General features: G+C 35.8%; 1 protein-coding gene and 1 long non-coding RNA gene across 2 annotated transcripts; both read right to left on the bottom strand.

The window, feature by feature from the left end:
• Positions 1–12,160: 12,160 nt before the first annotated feature.
• On the bottom strand, positions 12,161–16,396 carry LOC122019489. Its single transcript, XM_042576952.1, has 9 exons — positions 16,244–16,396; positions 15,053–15,148; positions 14,855–14,968; positions 14,683–14,738; positions 14,445–14,535; positions 13,168–13,252; positions 12,952–13,082; positions 12,734–12,829; positions 12,161–12,658 (listed from the first exon to the last, which is right to left on the bottom strand). Exons 1-9 carry the CDS (start codon positions 16,394–16,396, stop codon positions 12,326–12,328), a joined length of 1,155 nt encoding a protein of 384 aa, XP_042432886.1. The 3' UTR covers positions 12,161–12,325.
• Positions 16,397–17,598: 1,202 nt separating this feature from the next.
• LOC122018876 lies at positions 17,599–19,409 on the bottom strand. The gene is made up of 3 exons (XR_006121937.1): positions 18,669–19,409; positions 18,499–18,592; positions 17,599–17,666 (listed from the first exon to the last, which is right to left on the bottom strand). It is a non-coding gene; the product is annotated as an uncharacterized LOC122018876 (long non-coding RNA).
• Positions 19,410–22,841: the final 3,432 nt, after the last annotated feature.

The following is a 22,841-nucleotide window of genomic DNA, read 5'->3' as shown; positions in this document are numbered from 1 at the left end:
TAAACTAGCAAAATAAATTGAAGCAAAGCAAACAACATGTAGTTGAAAATAAACATAAACTAAAACAATCTAAAGCAAAGCAAATATGTACATATATACAATCCCCCTATACGTGGACATTTCATCATCTCGATGAAAGCAATATGATGGTGGAGGAGGATATCAGGGTAATGGAGGATAGGGAGGATACAATTAGGGGTGGGATCGGGTCGGGACCCATCCCGTAACCCCCTTACCCAATACCCGTCCCGATAAGAATTGGGATTTTTTTTTTCTCCCGATCCCGTACCCGAAAAGTGTCAGGATCGGGTAGGAACCCGTAAGAATATCCCGAAAAAGATTTTTTTTTTAAAAAAAATCTATGGAGACTCAAACAATTTTTTAGTACAATACAAATAAATTAAAATGATTCCATGGTACATAACCATTAAAAACTAAAATATCTTCCTAGGACATCATAAATATATTAAAACTAATAAAAAAACTAAAACTGCTACTTAGTTTATACTTTATACCTAATACAAGAAAATCCAAAAATAAAAATGATCATATCAGTCATTGTATCATAATGAATTGATGATATGGTAACCTTAGTCCTTAGAAATGCTTGGATTCAACCTACAGAAAAAAAATCACAAAAATTATTCTTTATATTATTTTATCAGTTTTCATATGCTAAAATAAATTAACTGACTATCTTCTTCACACATTGCCAATAAATTATTTAGAAACAAAATTATGATGAAGTATGAGAAAAATGGGGAGACAAAAAAATAAACATAATGGTTAGATGCTTAAAATATAAAAAAATATATAATAAATAATATTTTTAATATAAAAAATAATATTATAATATAATCGGGTCGGGACAGGATTCCCGTCAGGAGAAAAACAATTTCCTGATCCCTTTCCCGATAGTGATCGGGACGGAAAAATCCCGAACCTTCGGGTCGAAAAAATGTCGGGTCGGGATATTTTTGGGTCGGAAATGGGATGGGATTCAGGAAGGGTCAGGATTTTCAGGATTTTTTCCAACCCTAGATACAATGGCGAGGGGGTGGTCGGATTCTTGGGCCAGGAGATCTTGCTCCGAGAGGGAATCTTAGCATAGTAGGTAGATGCATAAAATGTTCATAATGATCATATAAGATAGATAACTGTTGACTAGTCATTTACCTAAATTCCCTTTGATCATCCCTTTTAGTGTACCAATCATTAATGAATCCCAAGACCTAACCATGGACATTTGATGTTCTCTGAAAAAGATCACAAACTTCTTGAAATTGTTTCTGAGTCATAGCATTATGTCCATCCAATAATCGCTAGAAAAAGGTATGCTCTTTGATCCTATATGAGACCTACGGAGATGATGCGCAAGGCACAGTGGATGAATGATTGACCATTAGAAGACCTTTCTCTCTAAAAGAAGCTTCTCCTTCAATCCTGCACACTAAGAGACAATCCAACAAAATGTCAGTGCCTAAAAATTAGGGGGACCCTCTAATGCTCAAGTCAGTCACAGTCTGAATGAATGGATGAAGAACAGTCAGAACGTATGTGTGAGAGTAGAGTTACAGATGTTAGTGAGCGTACCTTCATCATGGAGAGAACTCTCCTTTTATATACCACCTTATGTAACCTCCGCAATCATGAGATGACAAAAATGTGTTATAGTTTGTTAAATAGTTCACCATAATCATCCGAAGAATCTTTATTTCACCCACATGTATACCCCTTTTATCGTTTATAGCTTCTATTATTGCCAAGGTTGCCGACAGAATATGCTGTTATTATTGGTCTGCTGATGGGAGACATGATGGTCCCTGAAGAAGATTCCAAAAGAATATTCTCTAACACAAAGTTGTTATTATGACAAGTTGTCGGGATATTGTCTGTTGATCAAAATCTGGCCAGCCTTTAAGTCTGCCACCCTGTTAAGATGATGTTGTCAGCTAAATACAATCCGACCAGTCCTTAAGTCGACCACCCTATTTGGCTGATGTCATTGGCTGAATATAATCAGGTCGATCCTTAAGCTGACCCCCTGCTAAGATGATGTTGTTGGCTGAATATGTCTTGGTCGGTCTTTAAGTCGGTTGCCCTGTTAGGCTTATGCAGTTTGCTGAATATGTCTCGATTGGTCTTTAAGCCGGCTATCCTGTTGAGACATTCAATTACTTTTTCATGCATTATACTGCAAGTATCTCGACTAGCTCTTAATCCGACTAACTCGTTATGCTACTGTCCACTGAGTATATTTTAGCCTGTCTTTAAGCTGCTCTCTTATATTTTGTGTGGCCTTGAGAAATTCGTTTGATAGTGATATAATATCTTAGCCATGTTGAAAATCCACTGAAGAAATAATATAGTAACTCATTATCCCTAGAAGTCCTTTTGATAGCATATGCTTTGCTAAAATCCTGCCCTGATGGTAATATGAGGACAGGTATTGCAAGCCCAGTCGTCCTTTTTTCCACCCGGCCTTAGAATGGGCTACCAAAAGATGCAGCTATATTCTTAAAAGTTTGGTTAGTATATTGAGCTGAACTACATCATGTCATTGCTCGGTCGAATTTTTATACGGCCAGGGTATGTATATTCGTCCTATTCTGAGATTGGACGGATATGTTAGTATTAGCCCTAAGAGCCAATTATGAGATGATTAGGTTTATTGGGTTATTAGTGTTGGTTGATACTCGGAATATCGTACCAGTTTCCTTGTACAAAAATTTTGTATAAGTCCTGAACCATTCCTAACAACCTATTGTGTTCTTTAGAAATTAAATTAGGAATCGCAAGCGGAACTTAATATTATTGATTCTAAATTTAACTTATCTGTTCTTAGAGGTTTAGACTTGGATCGTAAATGATACTTAACATTATTGATCCAAATCCACCCATGTTACAAATTTAATTAAATATTAATTTCAGAGATTGGCTTCCAGGTTAAACATGGCGAGGCACTAGGCCTTCTTGGATATGGGAGCAACCACCACTTCCTAGACAAAATCTTTCAATGAAATTTAATATTTAATTTCCTTATAGTAACCCTAGGTTTAACCAAAAAGAACAATCGAATTACAAGATCGAAAAAAACAAAACAAAAGAACACAAACTTGAATCACAAATTCGAAACCTAGAATCATATGCCTCTTGTGTTTGGTATTTCAAAATCTATACAAAGAAAACTAGTATGATACGGAATAGAATTACTAGTTATACCTTTCTTTGTAAGCAACAACCTCTTGATCTTCTAACATATTCCTCTTCTTATCTCAGACGTTGTGTGGACAACGATATACCGAGATGAGAACCACCAAGACACCTTCCTTCTTGCAAGTTTCGGCCACCAACCTTCAAGCTCCAAGGGATGCAAGAGCAAAGCCTCCTTTCTCTCATTCTTCTCCTAGCAAGAACCGACCACCAACAAGAACACCAAGAGAGGGATGCACCGGCCACTAAAGAAGAAAAGAAGAGGAGGGATATAGGGCCGACCACACCAAGGAAGAGAGGAGGAGAATAATAGAATGTATGTTGTAAGGTGAGGCACCTCTACCCCCTCTTTTATATTCCTTGGTCTTGGCATATAAGGAAATTTAATTATAATTAAAATTTCCTTATTCTCCTTGCCATTAGTTAATAAGGAAAATTTAATTAAAAAATTCCTTTTAACCCTTTACATGGTCGGCCACCTCAAGTGCTCCAAATAAGGCAAGTTTTAAAGACAAAATTAAAACTTCCTTATTTATTTCCAGAAATTTTTAAAATAAAAATTTCTCTAATAAATTTTCCTTTCATGGTTGGTTATAAAAGGAAATTTTATAAATTAAAATCTCTCTATTAAAATATGTGGATAATTTCCAAAAAGAAAAGTTTTCTTTAAAATTAAAATATTCCTTTTAACTATAAATAAGGAAAGATATTTAATCTTTCTCTTAATCTTTTGTAGAAAGCTATAAAATAAAAGATTTAAATTTTAAACTCTCTTTTAAAATAATGGCTTTCACATATGGAAAGATTTTAAATAAAATCCCTTTTATTCTTTACATGGTCGGCCACACCAAGCTTGGGCTCCAAGCTAGGGCCGACCACCTTTACTTGGCTCAACCTATGGCTTGGCCCGCCCAAGCTTGGACTCCAAGCTTGCTTGGCCGACCACCTAAGGTTGGGTAGGAAGGTGGGTATAACACTAAATAAGAGGCTACGATAGGGACCGAGAGGAGGAATTGATTTTGGTCTCCCGATGAAATTAAGCTTCCCGTGTTCGCCCCGAACACCCAACTTAATTTCATCAATAATAATTCATACCACTAAAGAATTATTATTGAACTACCATACCAATCCCAAATTATATTTTGGGCTCCTTCTTATCATGAGTGTATTAATCTCCTTGTGTTTAAAATGTTGAATGCCCACTAATTAAATGAGTTAGTGACAACTCTTTTTAATTAATATCTTAGTCCAAGAGTAGTACCACTCAACCTTATCGTTATGCCAGACTAAGTCCACCTGTAGGGTTTACATGACAATCCTTATGAGCTCCCCTTGGGGACATTATCAACCTAGATTGTAGGACACAATTTCCTTCTATAATCAACAACACACACTATAAATAATATCATTTCCCAACTTATCGGGCCTCTTGATTTATCGAGCTAAATCTCACCCTTTGATAAGTCAAAGAAATAAATACTAAGTACAGTGCTTGTTATTATATCGGGATTAAGAGCATACACTTCCATAATAACAAAAGTCTTATTCTTTTATTAAGTCAGTATAAAAAGAACTTACCTTAAATGGTCCTGCTCAATACACTCAGAGTGTACTAGTGTAATTTATCAGTCAAAATAAACTAATACCTAATTACATTATGACTATTCCAATGGTTTGTTTCTTTCCATCTCAGTCGTGAGCTACTATTTATAATTTATAAGGAATTGATAATATTATCTTCTGTGTGTGACACCACACACCATGTTATCTACAATATAAATTAATTAAACAACTATACTTAGCATAAATGTAGACAATTTGACCAATGTGATTCTTTATTTCAAAATTAAATGTTTACAAAAAGCTAGGTTTTTAGTATACACTCTAACAATTGGGTTAATGGTTAATCTAATATAATAATCTAACTCATTAAGAGGAAGACAAAGATATAAAAAAAATCATAGGTTCATATGATGGATTATTGGATTAAATCTAATCCAAATTAGACTTATTGAGTTAGACTCATCGGGTGAACTTGAATTCACTAAGGAAGAGGAAAGGTTTGTTACATGATTTGATCATGTAAAAGAAGAAGACTAAAAGGTTCTTCATGGAAGATGAAAAATCTTTTTATGAAAGATGACTAAGAATCAATTCATGAAGGAAGATCAAAAGCTAAAAAGAGACTTTTGGTATTCCATGAGAGTACAAAAGGTGATTTTCGGCCATTGAATGGGTAGATGTTCATTTTGTCTTCTTCTCCTTCTTCCTCTTAGCCGATCCTTCCTCATGGTTGAACCACTCTTGCTTGCTAGCACAAGAAGGTGGTTCTTCTCTGAAGCCATGTCCGTACGATGGACAGAACGTGTTCGTGTGGATATCGTAGAGGCGTGAACACTTGATTGCGGTGAGATATGCATCCAAAGAAAAGTTGCTACTGGGATAGCGAAGGGCACACAACAAAGATATAACCTCTCTCATCAAACTTAGTATATGATTTCCGTTCACATGAATCTTCTAGAAAGAATCTAGTTAGTTTTTTTGTTGCACTTTCTGCATGTTTAGCGCGCTGGATCCTTACAGGATACATATACACATTGTCACTTATGATTGGTATGTTGTGGAGTGAGTCAGTCATTCCGATCGATATGTAACGCTAGCCGGCCTTAAGCTTGACCACCTTAAGATCTGGCCGCCCTTGAGACACTAGGCTCCCCAGTTTGCTTGGATTAAGGGCTGATCATCCTTTTTCGACCGGATTATAACTCGGTCTAGTGGAATCTAAGAAGCACAGAACTAGGTGATTTAATCAAAGCTGGATGAGGGGAATTTACTCCTTCTAGAGTATGACTGCCACCTTATATTGACTTTGACCTCCTCATCACCGGAACTTTGACTGCCACATTACCTTCTGGGTCCACTTATCACAACCCGTATCACTCTTCATGGAAAGTATCCAAAGAAGAGCGAAAATGAGAGAAACAAAATATCAAACTCCCCGTATCACCATAAGCAAAAGAATTCCTAGAAACTCAGGAAAGTAGAAGGATTCAGGGTTATATGGAGTCTCAAGCCTATGTAGGAGGACTCGAGATGGTCCACTAGAGAGGGTGCAAAGTCAATCAGGGGATCATTAATGATCAAGTTTTTAGGGTTTGTAATTATTTCACACTCTGGATTAGGAAGAAGAAGAGGAAATTCATTGCTCCTAATAAAATTATAGTCTCTCTTCTCCTTAAGAATTACTTTCATCACTATGCATGTGTCAATGCCAATTTTGGTGCTACCATTAGGATTAGAAAACATTTCCAACCCATACAACTCACAACCCAAAACTACAGTGATATGCGTAATCAAACCCACAATTAAGATGCTCCCTGAAGATATCTTACTAGATCGTTCAAGATTTTGTAGAAAATGAAACTCTTAATAAAAATAAACACTGTTCAACATTACCCATAAACAATAAAGTTCTATCTTCCGTACTATATCATCACTTTCAACTATACCAAAGATGGTTTTACTCATTATATGGTATAATAACGGAAGATTTGGTTTTGGAGTAATGATGCCTTAGATTTTGAAGGGTCATAGGGTTCATCTGACAACGCTATCTCCTCCCAAAATTCTTCACTATCAAAAAATTTATCAAAATCATGCGAGCAATTAGTTGGAAATCTAAAATAATTATTAAATTCAGTTAGAGTCCACTCATAATCAGTGTTCATTAAACGAAAACTTAGTTTCACATCATCCTTCCAGTGGCACTCAAGTGAACTAAGGACTTCCAATGAAATACGAGGGTAGGTTGGATAACTAAGGTTCATGAAATTGGTCCAACCTATGTTGTTAAGCATCTAATATATATCATCCTTAATTCCCAATAAATTTATTGTATAACGATTGGGATAACGTGTATAAATAAGCTTACGGCAAACAAGAGTGTCATATCTAAATTTTTGATCTTCATTGCAATAAAGAATGTCATAATACTCTTCATTGTCACATGGCGTTCTCTTCCACCTTGAGGTCGCCTTAAACTTTTCAATTGCCTTTCCTTTCCCTTTGCCTTGATTTGGATCTTCTCCTCCACTGCTTGATCCGCTACTCCTATGAAGATATTTTAGGATGTTAGACATCGTTACAAGAATGGGGAAGAAAAAGGAGGATCTTTAAGAGAAGGGGAAGGAAGAAAAGAGTCTTGAGAAAAAAGTGAAATTCTTGGAAGTGGGAGAGAATTCTATATCTAGGTCTATATCTTAAAAAGTGATTGGAGACTAGAGGAAAGGAAGTTAGGAAGATGATATTTGTATGCTCAAAGAATGGAGAAAGGGAAGAACTAGGAGTTGGAGGAAGGATAAGAAGAGAAGATGGGTGTGTGTGGCAAGGTGGTACGACCGTGTGAGAATAAGGAATGCTCGTGTCCTAATTTATTTGGGAGTGGATTTTTGCCACACGGCTGTGTCTCAAGACATGATCAAATCATTGGGTTGGCCATCGCAGGAGGACATGGTTGTGCCCTTAGACATGGTCGGTTCATGGTTAGGCTTTGCATTATTGGTTTGGTATTTACACGGTCGTGTCAAATGACATGACCGGGGCTTGATTAGGCTCGGTATAGAGGAGTGTTTACATGGAAAGGAATACGACCAAAAGCATGGTTGTGTCAAGTGACATAGGTGGAACAATGTTAGCTCACGTGGTCATGTCAAATGACACAGCCAGGAAAGGTTGCTCTTGGCCAAAGATTAAACTCCTCACTTTAAGGGAACATGGCCGTGTCTATAGATACATGGTCGAGACAAAATTTGCACACACGGCTGTGTCAAATGACACGGTCAGAGCATTATTGAGCTTTACTAAACATAGGTTCTTCCCATCAAGGAGACACGACCTATGTCAAATGACATGGCCAACACATTACAACTCTCGAGAATGTAGGAAGTGCTGTTTCTTAGGAGACACGATTAGGACATGAAAAACTATATTTTTCCCCTTGGTTCTTACATTTATTTACCCTCGATAGCTCTGCATCCATGCTAATGCTACGACCAACTCATAGAGACTAGATAACCTACACAAAAATATGGAATTCCATTAGGATAAATAAAAAAAAAGAAAAACACAAACAAAATGAAAATAAAAAGAACCCCTGGGTTACCTCCCAAAAAACTCTCATTATAAGGTCTCAAGCTCGACCCCAACTAGCTCAATCTGGAGGATGGGGCTCGGAGAAATACAATCGTTCATCTTCTCTAATCGACATGCCAAGGAAATAACTCTTCAACCGTTATCCATTCACTTTACAAAGCTTAAACTCTTTATTCCATATATCAACTGTCCTCTATGGATATACCTTTTGAACTTTGAAGGGCCTAGTTCATCTTGACTTCAACTTCCTTGGGAAAAGCTTCAGTCTAGAGTCGAACAGCAGTACCAAGTCTCCTTCCTTGAATTCTCTTCATAGAATATGGTGATCATGTCATTTCTTAGTTCTTTCCTTATAAGATTTGACATGTTAGTATGCATCCATTCTTAATTCCTCAAACTCATTATGTTATTGAATTGCCCAATAAGCCTTATACTCCAATTCAACCAGGAGGTGGCATGCTTTTCTGTATACTAGTCAAAACGAACTAAAATTAACTTCAACGACTGAGCTGATTCATGCTAGAATCCCAACTTGAGGAGGACAATTCTAGATTGAAAGGCGAAGTAATTGAACTAAAACAGCTTCTAGAAAAATTCACAACTAGATCCAAGTACTTTGATATGATACTTGGATTACAAAGAGTTGTGTACAATAAGTCCAGACTCCGATACAAGTTCAGCTCGACTAACAAAACTTTTATATCTCTAGTCACCTAAAATAAAAATCAAATCAAAGTCTGAGTTTCGAAAGCATGCCTAACCACACAAGTAGGACTCAATCAGTACTATGTATCAAAAAATAAAATACACTACCTAAAACTAAATCAAAATAAACTAAATAACTCAACCTTAATCTTAAAGATTACACCTTCTAAGCTACATTCTAACCTAAAGAATCAAATCAAATCAAATAAATTTAAAACTAAACCTAAATAAAATAAATACGAAATTAATCTAAACTCAAACTATAATTAAGTTTATTATAACTATAAAATAAATTGACACAAATCTAAAACCTAAACTCAAAGTTCAATAATTTAGGGGGAGACTCTAAATTAGTTGATACCTCTAAAATAATAATTTACCCGGCTAGATTATTAGGACTAGGATAAATAGGGATAAAAGTTTATCTTGATAAATGGTACTAAAGAAGTTTTGGATGATAGTAGGTTAGAGAAGCTCTGTCTATGCATATCTAGGAAGATATGGTTTCGATCTAGTGCATTTGTCTTAATGGAACTAACTGAAGCTACCCCTACTAATCCTAACTAGTTAGACGAAAGTCTTGTACTAAGTTCAATGGATAGCTATTTGGAAAATTTTAAAGGCATGGTTACTCTAATGATGTCTAGGTGATTCACCACAGTTTAGACGTTTATCCAAAGAATGTCTGTTTGTTCAACCCAAAGCCAAACTTGAATCTGACACAAGTTAAACCAAACTCTAAAATTCAACTCAACTCATCTCACAAAATAATAGAATTTCTTGATTGAAAATATAGATAGGGTGAGATGAATAATAATAAATTAAAATTAAATTAAATTTAAATTCAAATTAAATTTAAAATAAAATAAAAATTAAATTAAATTTAAAATTAAATTTAAACTTAAATTCAAATAAAATTAAAATTAAAAGTATATAAAATTAAATTGAAAATTATATAAAATTCAAATTTAAACTTAAATTAACTTAAAATTTAAACTTAAATTAAATTAACTTAAAATACAACAATTTAAAATTTAAACTCAAAATTTAAATTTTAAATTTAAACCTAAATTAAATTAACTTAAAATTTAAACTCAAAATTAAAACATAAAATTAAAACTTAAAATTAAAAATTAAAATTTAAACTCAAAATTAAAACTTTAACTTAAATTAAATTAACTTAAAATTTAAACCTAAATTAAATTAACTTAAAAATTAAACTCAAAATTCAAATTTAAACATAAATTAAATTAACTTAAAATTTAAAGTAAAATTTAAATTAACTTAAAATTTAAACTTAACTTTAAAATTAAAATTAAAACTTAACTTTAAAATTAAAAATTAACTTAAAAATTAACTTTAAATTTAACTTAAAATTAACCTAAAACTAAAATTAAAATCAAATCTAAACATAACTTAAAAATAAAAAATTAACTTAAAACTTAAATTGTCACGCCCCTAGAGGAGTCCTTACCGAAAAATTTCGACAGCATCTCCCCTATACGGGTGACAATCTGAGACATACATACATACAAAATACATCAGCCACATACGGCTGGAATATATCTACACAACCACGTAGTTATATAATCAGCCTACTCGGCTGGAACAGAAATAAACACCACCACGCAGATATATAAATATATTAATCAGCCCACACAGCTGTACTAAAAATCAACGCAGCGGAAATCACAAACAACAATCACAAAACACAAAGCAACTAACTGTGAGCCGACTCGGCTTGACACAATAATATCAAACCAAATACAAGAGAACTCACATACATAAACAAGTACAAAACCCAAAATACAAATAGCGTAAGAAATACCAAAATCGTAAGGTCGTCCTCGAATGTGACGTGGAACTGGCGGACAGGATCTCCAGGCGACTCCATAAACCTTTACCAGCTACCTGGTGAAATTACCAATATACGGGGTGGTGAGTATAAAGACTCAGCGGGTAATAGACAAATAGTGCATGAGTATAGTAAATCAAACTAGAGATGCAAAGGTATACAGTCTCGTATGGAAATAGCAGATACTACAGTGATATCATAATAAGTGTCCATACCTGAAACCATATCCTAGGCTAGTAGAAAAAGGTAAAGTGTAGCAAAGTCCTGCTACAGTACTGCTCATAACTACATGGTATCGTGTGAGGTATATACATGTCAACAGTAAGCAAGTCAGTGTCTAAACACATATCACAGGTATAAATCTCAACCTATGTAAGCATAACAGCATAAATAAACAACAACAGTATAAGCTAGTAACAGCAGCATAGATAAACAACAACAGTATAAGCTAGTAACAGCAGCATAGATAAGCAACAATAGTATAAGTAAACAACCAGCAGATATAATAACAACAGCGTATGTACGGATGGTCACCCCGCCCACCTCTCTGCACCATGACCCCTGTATGGTCGAGAGGCCGGATCGATGACAACTGTACCACCCAAAGGCCGCCACTACTCTCGAGTGACCGGATGGACAGGTGCATAGTAGCTGAATAGCTACGTCTGCGACGGGGGTCCCTGCTGCCCGCAACTCCAGCAATCACTACCCATGAGTGTGCGAGTGGGGGCACGATAGGACATGCGGCACGCTCCAGCTACCACTACCCATGAGTGGCCGAGCGTGCGGCCCAGGCCAACGACCGCCTCAACCACAAGGGAGATAGGATCGTCGGCAATCACTACAACAAAAACATTAAAAGACAACGGTTAAAAACCGTTGTCGTAGGCCCTTTAAAACCGTTATAATTGGCAGTGTTGTTAAAAGTGGAGGGCTACGACAACGGTTTTAAACCGTTGTCTTTGAATGAAAAGACAACGGTTTAAAACCGTTGTTTTTTAGAGCATTTTTTTTTTCCAATTACAATCGCTTTTGAGGCTACGACAACGGTTTTTAACCGTTGTCTTTGAAGGTGATAGACAACAATAATGGTTTTAAGCCGTTGTCTTTTAAATTATTATCTTTTAATACCAATATATCATATTTCAATTTAAATAAATAATAAAGAATCATAATCAAGAAAGAATATTCCCCACATCAATATTATTCAAAATGTTAGTTATACAAGAATTACAATTACAAAAGAAGAAACATATCTCATGTTCAAATAAAATTTATCCCAATACAAATAAACAAATAAACTCTATTTACAATTAATGAACAATATGAAGTTGGTGCCGAAGAAGAACTAACTTGTGAAGGACTCAGTACCAACATCCAAGTAATTAGAACCTTAATTATCTAATCAGGGAGGGGAATATCTGCACGATCCTCTCTGACGGGTGCAACTTCAAATCTACTCATTCCATCAACTTGAAATAAACCACCACTCTCTATGTTAACATGTGAAGAATTCAATGGGTCGACGAATGTTACTTCAGTCTCCTTCCTGAAGGTTAAGTAGATCACAGTAAGAATGTACACTACCATGAGAGGGAAAACAATGATGTTGATGAGAACGTTAGCAATTGCTGGTAGGCTGCTATCAATGAGCCAACTGACAAAGCTGGTGCTTAAGAAGTAGATGTTGATTGCTACCCGAAGCAAACCAAGAATCCATGACACCACAATGATCTACACAGCAAATATATATAGTCATTTACTCTATTAATTATCACTTACAAATATAAATTATCTGAGTAAACTTACATATATTGAACTTTTATGAGGTCCCATTTTTGTTTGACTGCTACTGAATTTGAGAAGAGATAAGAGTGCAAATGGCAACTCAAATGATAGTACCATCTGCATTACATAAATGAGAATTTTGATACTTGAGAAATGTTGTGTCAAAAATCCTGTTCTCACACTTATATTGCTTCTGAATACTAAGATTATGAAATTTGGAGAAGGAATATCAATAGTACCGATGAGATTATGATGAGCCGTTCGGCTCCTGAGGAACCACTGATGATGGACACGATGAGACTTGGAGTGATTGCAATTGATCGAGTCATGAGATTCCTCAGCCATTTTTCATCTTCATGTTTAGAAAACCCTTCAAGGGAATTGGGAATTGGGTAAAGACAGATTACGAATATCATACATTAGTTTAATCTTTGTGTTTCCTATCAAATTACCACCTGCATGATGTATTGCCCAGCGTATGTACCAGTTATTGCAGAGCTCTGTCCAGAGGCTAACAATGCAATGGCATAAACAGTTGAACTAGACTTTCCAAGGACATCCTGAAAAAAAATGGAGCAGTGTTGAAATTAACACACTTTTTCTAAAAATGGTGGAAAAGTTAGTCCTTCACAAGATAGTATAAAGGAATGAACAACGAAATATCAGTAATAAAAATCATCTCTGACATGTAATAAAAAAATTATTCTTTTTGACAATCGCATATATAGTTTCAACCTAAAAACTTAGTACGAACAAAAATACATTTTTTTGTTTATATTGACAAAAATACTGCATCATTATTCTATTGATTGACAACAATTCAAGGGGAAATCTAACATATAAGTATAGTTATATAAAGAAGCTATTGTAAAACTTACTTGAGTCAAATTGCTAACTTGGATATTGAACTTTTGAATGACTGCAATAATGTCCCTCTTTAGCACTGTAGTTTCTTCAATAAAGCTACTTGTTATATATCTATTTAAATACACACTTTAAAATTTAAATAATGTTAAATAAGGTCCAATGCATTATAAACAAAAAATTATAACAAGTATGAGGTCAAAAAAATATTGAACAACAGACATAAATCTTAAATGAGTTTCATATGCTAAATAAACTCCATCAAGAAGCTACTACTTGATTAAAGGATAAAGTTTCTAGTCTTAGTGAAAGTGCAGGCTCAACTTGCAACTTTAATCAACTTATTCAAGCAATAGCGGATACAACTTGATCAAGGGCTTCATGTAATTCCCACTAGTGGGTGATTCTTAATCAACAATTATTATCTCAAAGGAGGGATAAGGGATTCTCTGATAAATCTGTTGTAGCATTGCAGAAACTAAGCTCTGATAGGTCTTGTTTCACCATCAAGTGTCTGGAAACAAAATAAAACCATTAGTGTGTTTAAGAAAACAAAGATTTATAATCTACTTATCTGTCAAGCACCCAAGAAGTATGAGCTTCATCAAGACTAATAATCTGTGAATAAAGTAAATACGAGATGGACTAAGATTAAGGACACTTTCAAAGAGAAACAATTATAATGTCAAACAGAGGGAAAAATATAGAATTAAGTATTCAAATTATACAATAGCCCAACACAAGTGACACAATAGACTTCTTCCGAGACAATTAAGATATTAACAGACTTATTTTGCACTCATTTTTATCTCAAGAATGTTCCATTAAGAGGGAAAAAGTTAAACTAGATGCAATTATGCAAACTAACCTTTCCATTCGACATTGCAAGTATTTCTTCGATCCGCTCGATCTCTACGACCAGAAAAATGAGAAGCCAATTAGAAATAATCATAAGAAATCTAATACATAAAGGAGTATAAAGGAATCTGACAATGTTTACTCGTATTGGAAGAATAAATTATATCATTGGATTATAGCACCAGAAAAACATGCTAATTACATCAATTTTCAATCTCTAAAGTTAACACAAGGCTGTGCTTACCAACCTGGAACCACATAGTCGAATGAACAAGTCACGTTCTTGCATTAAAGAAAATGTTATCTTTCACATAATCAAATAAAACAGATGCAATGTGTTGACGATTGCTGCTCACGAAACTTAGAAGCAAGGAAAGGCCTAGTCAAAAGAGAGAGCAAGGAGTCACGATCAGAGAGCACCGAACCAGATGAAAGCTTATTGTGCGCATTCTGAAATGCATTTGATATCTTAGGTAGTTCAACCCAGCGGACTGTTCTAGTAGCATTTTCCATTCGTTTGAAAGGATCCTCTATCTGTAAAGTTGAAAGATCATCAACTAGTTATAGACTGCAAGTAATTATTCCAAGAAATTTCAGCAGAAACATCAACAATCTTACAATCAGGGGCAGCGATCTACAAAAATGATGGCTTTTTTGTCGTCCTTCATATGTCGAGATGCTATAATCTGAACCAGAAGTTCTAATATCTGAAAACTGCACATATAGATTAAATATTGATCAATATCCCAACAGCCTCTTTCTATCATAGCCTACTTTATATAAATTCAAGATAAGAAAATCGAGACTTGCTCAGTCTAAAACGCTAAATGTTGTACAATTAGGTAACTAGCCATGAATCTAAAAGAATATCGCACCTTGTCGAAAAAGGACAGCAAAAGTTGAGCAAGAGAGCTTTGGTTTATGATTCTGCTAGATCTGAACCTCTGTATATTTGCGGAACACACATCCTCAAAAGGACTCCCAGAGAAGTTACTCTATCCTGCAGCAACAAAGAGTAGAAAATACACATACACTAAGGAAAGACCTATATCATAATTATAGATATGCAGGCATGCAAAAAAGACTTAAGAAATAAAAATGTTTCAAGGCTTTAGAAGATATATACCTCGATCAGAAATTCTTTCTTCATTAATTATTGCTCGCAGTGGTGGGAAAATACACATACCCAAAAGGTCAAACTAAAACCTACCAATTTCCTTTTAGCCCAAAATTTATATATTATGGAAGTTATCTTCCCTCTATGCTGATTTGCAACAAATAAACAAAATAATGCAGTCTTCCTATTGCGCGTGAGGAGAAAACTGCTAAGACCAAAAGTAAATATAGAATATTTAAAAGAAAGCTAGAAGAAATAAATAAGCCAAGCAAATTAAGAACAGAAATATCAGATATAAAATGCTCGAAAGCAATTCTTTTTAACATCAAAACATGAAGGGTGAAACCAAACAATCAAGAGCAGAAACACAATATACAGGAATGTTAAAAATAAGTTTTTTTTCCTCTCATTTTTGAACAGGAAATTGAACAAATGCCCTGAAGGCAAATACTCCAATTTGGAAGTGCTTAGAAACCATCCCTTTACTCAATCTCTTAATGCTTAAACAAAAAACACAGGAACTACAGTAGCGACGGATCTTTCAAGGAAACCTACACCAAAATGAGCTCGAGGAAAGGGGGAACCTTAGCATTCATCCAATTTCCTCTTCTTTTCTTCTTCTTTTTTTTTTAATTTCAAAAACAAAAAACTTCATTATTAGCAATTTCTTGAAAGCGAAAACAAACTCTTACCCTTCCGTACGCGTTCGCTTCGTGGCCGGCAGCGATGAGGTTGGCGACGTCCTTTTTGAGCCACTGCACCGTGGCCTGTTTCTTACTTCGTATCGGCCCGATCCTCGCCCTTATGTTCTTCGCTGAGTGCTTGCTGCTGCCCAGTCGATCCATCGTGAATATCCACCACCAAGAACAAAAGCTCCAAACTTTACCAAGAAACAGAATTACTTCTTACCATTTGTTGAAGAATTTCCCACCTAGAATTCCACCCAGCATCGTTCTTCTCCCCCTTCTATGCCTCACTCCCCCTGCTCTCTGTTTCACAACTCCTACGGCGAAATGTGAAAGTAATTGATGGCCGGAAGAGTACAGAAAAAGAAGGAAACATATAACGAGGAGACGAAAAAAGGCTACCTGTGCACCCACAGAACAAGCAAAGATGGTAATGGGGTGGTAGTGAGCTGTGAAAGAATTTCTGAAGAAAATAAACGGAGCAGTGGAAGCGGGCGGCAGAAGGGAGGAGGCAGGGCAAAGAAGGGGCGACAGGTTTAGGGCTTGGATCGAGAAGGTAAAGGGGTGGAATACGGCGGCAAAAAATTTCGGGGAGAGGGAAAGAAAAAATGTAGTGGCAAAAAATGGCGAAGGGGGAAAAGCGGCGAAAGAAAGAAACAATGACATTCAACAACACTTAATAGACAACGGTTTTTAAAAACCGTTGTCGTAATCCCAGAAAAAAGCGCACATAGACAACAGTTTTAAAAAACTGTTGTCGTAGCCTTTAAAAACCGTTATCGTAGCCCAAAAAAAATATAAATAGACAACGGTTTTTAAAAACAGTTGTCATAGGCCAAAAAAATTGCTAAAAGACAACGGTTTTTGATAAAACTGTTGTTAAAAGGCAAAAAGACAACCATTTGGTAAAAAACCGTTGTCGTTTGAGTGTTGTTGAATGAGGTTTTTCTTGTAGTGAATGCATGAAATGACATGATGCGAACAATGCAACAGTCATCATATATATATAAACAGAAACATGTATGCTACATGAAGCCAGCATGCTCAGTAAGGTGTGTAAATAAACAACAATCAAAGCATGTAAACATGATATCAGGTGTCTATGTATAACCAATACCTAATATCTAATGTCTGGCATCTGGTATATGATACCTAGTAATATAGTATCTAGTGTCCGGTATCTGCTAAATATCATGAATAGCAACGAGAGATTGTATAGATACAGAACCGAGTAGCTCAAAGATTGAGTGGAAGTATCAAACGCATGAAAAATAAGAGTGGAGTCAAGATAGATACAACAACTATCTGAACATAAAACTCATGCACTAGGATCAAAATACTAAAGAGATAAAGCAAGAAGTACCCGCCTTAAATGTAGATCGTGCCAAATACAACCCCCACATTGAGACGCTCGCCTCGAACCCAAGTCCTGCGATCACAATATGTATAATGTAACCAATTAAGTAGAAACTAAATAACTAAACAGAATCCCTAATCTAATTAGGGAAACGCTAATCGAACATAATCCTTGAGCTTCTCCACTTCTTAATTATCATGAATCCATTAATTCATTTAAAATTCCAATCCTATCATCAATCATCAATAAACAACCAATCCATAATATACTAATAATGATCATGCATCCACCTGATTAATCTCATCCTCAATTTAATGATTCAACTAATCACAATTTCATTTCATCTAACAAATCCAATGCTAGTAAATCAACACATCCCAACTGAATTCCAACTTCTAATCATTAATTCATTAACTCAACTATCAAGCTAAGTATCATAAATCCAACGCAACTATCCATCATAGAAACTAGAGTTTCTAAGTTATTTGGAATCAATGGAATTCGATTAATCTATTTTTAACAACCCACCAACCATTCCACTTACTAACCCAAATCTAACTAAATGATAAGTTCCTCTTTTAACCACCAATCAATTCTTAAAACCGCTTCCTTTGCTTACGCCAATTATCCAATCTAGTTTAATTTCATCAACTACTAGCATCATGGATCAAACATGCACGATTTATCCACCTAAATCACATCTGAAAATACAATCTAAGATAGCTAATTACTCATTCATCATGTTATCACATCCTAACAGCTCAAATAGAATTTGATCTAATCCATATCAACCTAATACCAACAAGAGATCAAACCAAAACACTATATAACATAATCAATTTCCACAACCCATCATTCCTAATCCCAAACCAACATAGAAATGGAAATCAACTTCCAAACTCACCGAAATTGAGCACTCCATTATTAACCCGCAACCGGAGAAACTCATTGCTGGAAAATGATGGCCGGAGCTGCTGCCCCCTTCAACCTCAACATCCCTATTCATAATTAATACCACTATAATTAGGAATTAAACCCAAATTCTTAAGCCACACTTTTAAACTAACCACATACAATCAATCGATCATCAAATCTACGAATCTTGCTAGAAACTTCACATCTGATCAGAAGTAGGATCCCGTACTGGTGCTGGAACCAGATGGACGGCCGGAGGATGATCTTGAATACTCCAAGATCCGGTGAGAAGGTGTTGCTGAACCTCCTTGATCCAAATCTGGTGATGAGGAGGGGAAAATCAGCCTCCACGAGAAGCAGCTAGGGCTCGGCTCGAAGACGAAGAACACCCTCGAGAGGGAGACGACGGTGTTGCTCCAAGAAACGACACTCGTGTGGCATTCGAAAGCTCTCAATAACCGTCGTCAAGGAGAGGTGATTGACCTTCGGCTGAGTAGGGCACGGACACAATCGGTTGAAGGAAGAAGGGGCCGACAGTGGAGATCGACGACGGCGCTGCTCCGAGAGGCAGCACTCGGGAATCCGGCACTCGAAGGCTCTCAAGAATCAACATCAGTGAGAGGCGATCGTCCTCTGGGCGGTGGTCGGCAACATCTCGAAGAGAAAAGGGAAGGAGAAGGAAGAACCAGCGCTGGACGGTGGCGTGTGGCGCGACATCGGCTGAGAGAGGGAGGCTCTACCAGTGTGGAGTGCGCGAGGTCGGCGATCTGCCGACGCCGTAGCGGGCTTCGGAGGGTGGCGCAGAGGAAGCGAAGGGGAGAAAGGGAATCGGCGAGATGGGGAAGAAGAAAGGGCGACGTGGCTTGGGTCGGGTGAGAAACGGAAGAAAAGGAGAACAAAAGAAAATAAATAAATAAAATATAAACTTAGGTATTTAATTAAACCCTAAGTTTAATTCCTCAATCAACTCCCACAAAAGGGTATTCCAAACAGGCTTTCTCTTTGCCCAATAATTGATCCCCTTAAAGTATGTCTTACGGGCTCCAATTAAATCCCAGAAAATTTCTAAAAATTCCTTAAAAATCCAATAAGATTATTTGTCCAATAACCTTATTATTTATATATTATTTGGGTGATGTATTTTACATTCTCCTCCACTAATAAAAATTTGGTCCCCAAATTTACTGCTCAACTCAGGGATCATCATTCAAGGGTAACAACCAAATAACATACTCATATATCACTCCATCCGAGTATCAAGAATAAATCTCTATTCGTAAGAGATGACTCTGTGGGTTATGAGCTCACTCTGCTTCCGTTACACCCACACTTCTATCTAGTCAACTGTGGGTAAACCAACTGCCTCCAAAATCCATAACCCATACTATCAGCAACCCTCTACCGTCCGTATAATGTGCTCCGACTGTCCATCTGCCAGAGGGTAAAAACCTCCACTTCAACAAAGCCCCACCCTCACAATGCTACAAACTTTGCGAGATACGTGAGGTGTGTAACACCCACTAAGCTTTTAAGATAAATAAGAGAATGATGAATTTTGCCTTAGAAAAATAATAAGAAGTGAGTTGAAGCAAAAAGAAATAAAATGAAATAAAAAGGAAGAGGAGGTCAAGGATTGAACCTTGAACCTCTTATATTATAATTTATAGAATTAATTAGTAGAAACCAATTGGGATAGAGAGAAGATATTGATAGCAAGGAAAGGGAATGCATGATAAAGATAGGAGTAAAGATCTAAGAAGAGAAAGCAAGAAAAGAGCAAGAGAAAGGCAACTTGCCTTCCTCCCTTCCTCTCTCTTTTCCCTCTCTTGCCGTGACCTTAAATGGAGAATTAAGGGGATTCATTCCCCCTTGTTTCATCATGAATGATGAGAATAAATTAGAAAATAAAATAGATAAAAGAAAAAAAAAAAAAGGGCTAAGGGAGAAGGAAAGCAAAAACTAATTTTGCTACCTCTTCCCCCTTAACATAAAAGAGAGTATGTAAAGAGGAGATTTTATTTTTCTCTCATTTCTCTCATTCTCTCCTCTCCCTCACCGAACCCTCAGTCCCCTCTCCTCCATTTTCGGCCCCAAGCCAAGGTTTTCTCCTAAGAAAGCCTAAGATACAAGGAGGACTTAGCAAGGGAATCAAGGGAAGGGAACTAGAAGAAGAAGCTACTTCTTCCATCACCACACTTTAGAACCACAAGCGAAAAGGATGTAAACTTCCCCTCACCTGTGGTACAAGGCGTTTTATGTGCTTTTCGGATTTTATGAAGATTAGAAAACCTAAAATAGAATTTAAGAAAAATTCGGCCAAAGAAGAGTTTTCAAATCTAGGAAGTTTTAAACAAGTCCTCATTTCATGATATTTTTCTATGCTATGTAGGAAGGTTTTCCTTCATGTTTTTATACCTATATGATGCTTGGTCAGAGGAGTACCTAACCCTAGAATTTCGGCCAAAAATATTTTAAAGAGATTAGGGAAATCATTGTTTAACCAAACTAGTACAAGATTCCCTCCATGAATTACTAAGGGTCTTTTATTAGTTTTTCTTTCTTGAAAGTTACTTGGAACCAAAAGAAATCCACTCATATGTTTCGGCCAAGAAAAGAGCTTAGGGTTAGGAAGACCTTTAAATTTAAGTAACCATGTTTATATGATAGAATATAGAGTTCTCTTAAAGAATTGCATGTTGAATATTGCTAGAAATTCATGAACTCTTCATTTAAGATTTTCGGCTATGATAAGATGGATAGCTTAGAAAAGCTTAAACAAAATTTTAACATGCTCAAGACCTCTGTGATATTAAGATATGAAAGTTGTTTCATGCTCTCATGCTTAATTAGGGTATAGAGAATTTAGTTACATAATATATGACATGTAAGATCACAAGGGTCCTACCTTGTTTATGAACCAAATTTGTATATGATGTTCTTGGTAATTTTTGCCATGAAACTTACTTAGGTTTCCATGCTTTAGGCCACTTAAAACCTAGTTTAGAGATTGGTAGGTTTCGGCCATGAGAAAAAATAAAAGAAAAAGGAAAGAAACCTATGAAGCCTAAGACACAATTCACATGTATGTTTATTATGCTTGTCTTTATACATGCTATGAAACTTGTATGACTTCCTATGCTTTTAGGCTATTTGAAGCAAATTTAAACACTGATGAGTCTCGGCCAAGTAGGGTTTAAATGACCTAGAGGCCTTAGAATTGAAACCAATTGTGTTAAAAAATGCTTCTTATGGAAATAGGATAATATGTTGATTGAGTCACATGCTTGTATAATTTTTCCATGACCTAAATGGACCATTGTATGTTTCGGCCATGAAGGGATAGATGCCCTAAAAACCCTAGAACAAAAATTAAATATGCTCATGTCACTCTACATGAAATATGATAAGTAGAAAGTCAAAGTTCTCATGCTATATGTTGTTTAATGACCTAAAATGAGGCTAGGGTAAGTTTCGGCCATACCCATTGTATGATGTCTTATTATGAATTTATACATGATGTTAGTTCAAGTTCACATGCTTGTATGCTTGCTTTTAGCCCTAATGAATACTTGTTAAATTTCGGCCATGACATATGTTAAGGGCTTGAAGAACTTAGGAACTAGCTCAAATATGCTTACTATGTTACTTGGAAAAAATGCTATAAATATGGTTTAAGGTTTCCATGCTTTCATGACATTTGGGGCCTTGTTTCACACCTGATAGGGTTCGGCCACATGAAGTTTAGAGACCTGGAGAACTTAGAAACCAAGTTAATCATGCTTATAATGCTCCCTATGAAATTGATGTGATGATAATTTAGGTTCCACATGCTTGGAGGTTGTTTTTACCTAAATTGAGATCTAAGGGGGGTTCGGCCATGATAAGAACCCAAGGGATTAGGAAGCTTAGAACCCAAGCTAACTATGTTACCATGTTTCTTATGATAGTATAATCACATGATACACCCTTATGCTTAACCATGTATGCTTGTGATTTATACTTTCTATGATATGCTATGTGGATAGAAATATGCATGCTTTGATGATATGCTATGTGTTAAAATATGCATGCTTTTATGATATGCTATGTGGATAGAAATATGCATGCTTTGATGATATGCTATGTGCTTAAAATATGCATGCTTTCATGATATGCTATGTGGATAGAAATATGCATGCTTTTATGATATGCTATGTGGATAGAAATATGCATGCTTTGATGATATGCTATGTGCTAAAAATATGCATGCTTTCATGATATGCTATGTGGATAGAAATATACATGCTTTGATGATATGCTATGTGCCTAAAATATGCATGCTCTCATGATATG

Source organism: Zingiber officinale, chromosome 9A, assembly GCF_018446385.1.
Source record: "Zingiber officinale cultivar Zhangliang chromosome 9A, Zo_v1.1, whole genome shotgun sequence".
NCBI lineage: Eukaryota > Viridiplantae > Streptophyta > Magnoliopsida > Zingiberales > Zingiberaceae > Zingiber > Zingiber officinale.
The sequence above is the reverse complement of the archived record's forward strand: the minus strand, read 5'-3'. Positions and strand labels throughout refer to the sequence as shown.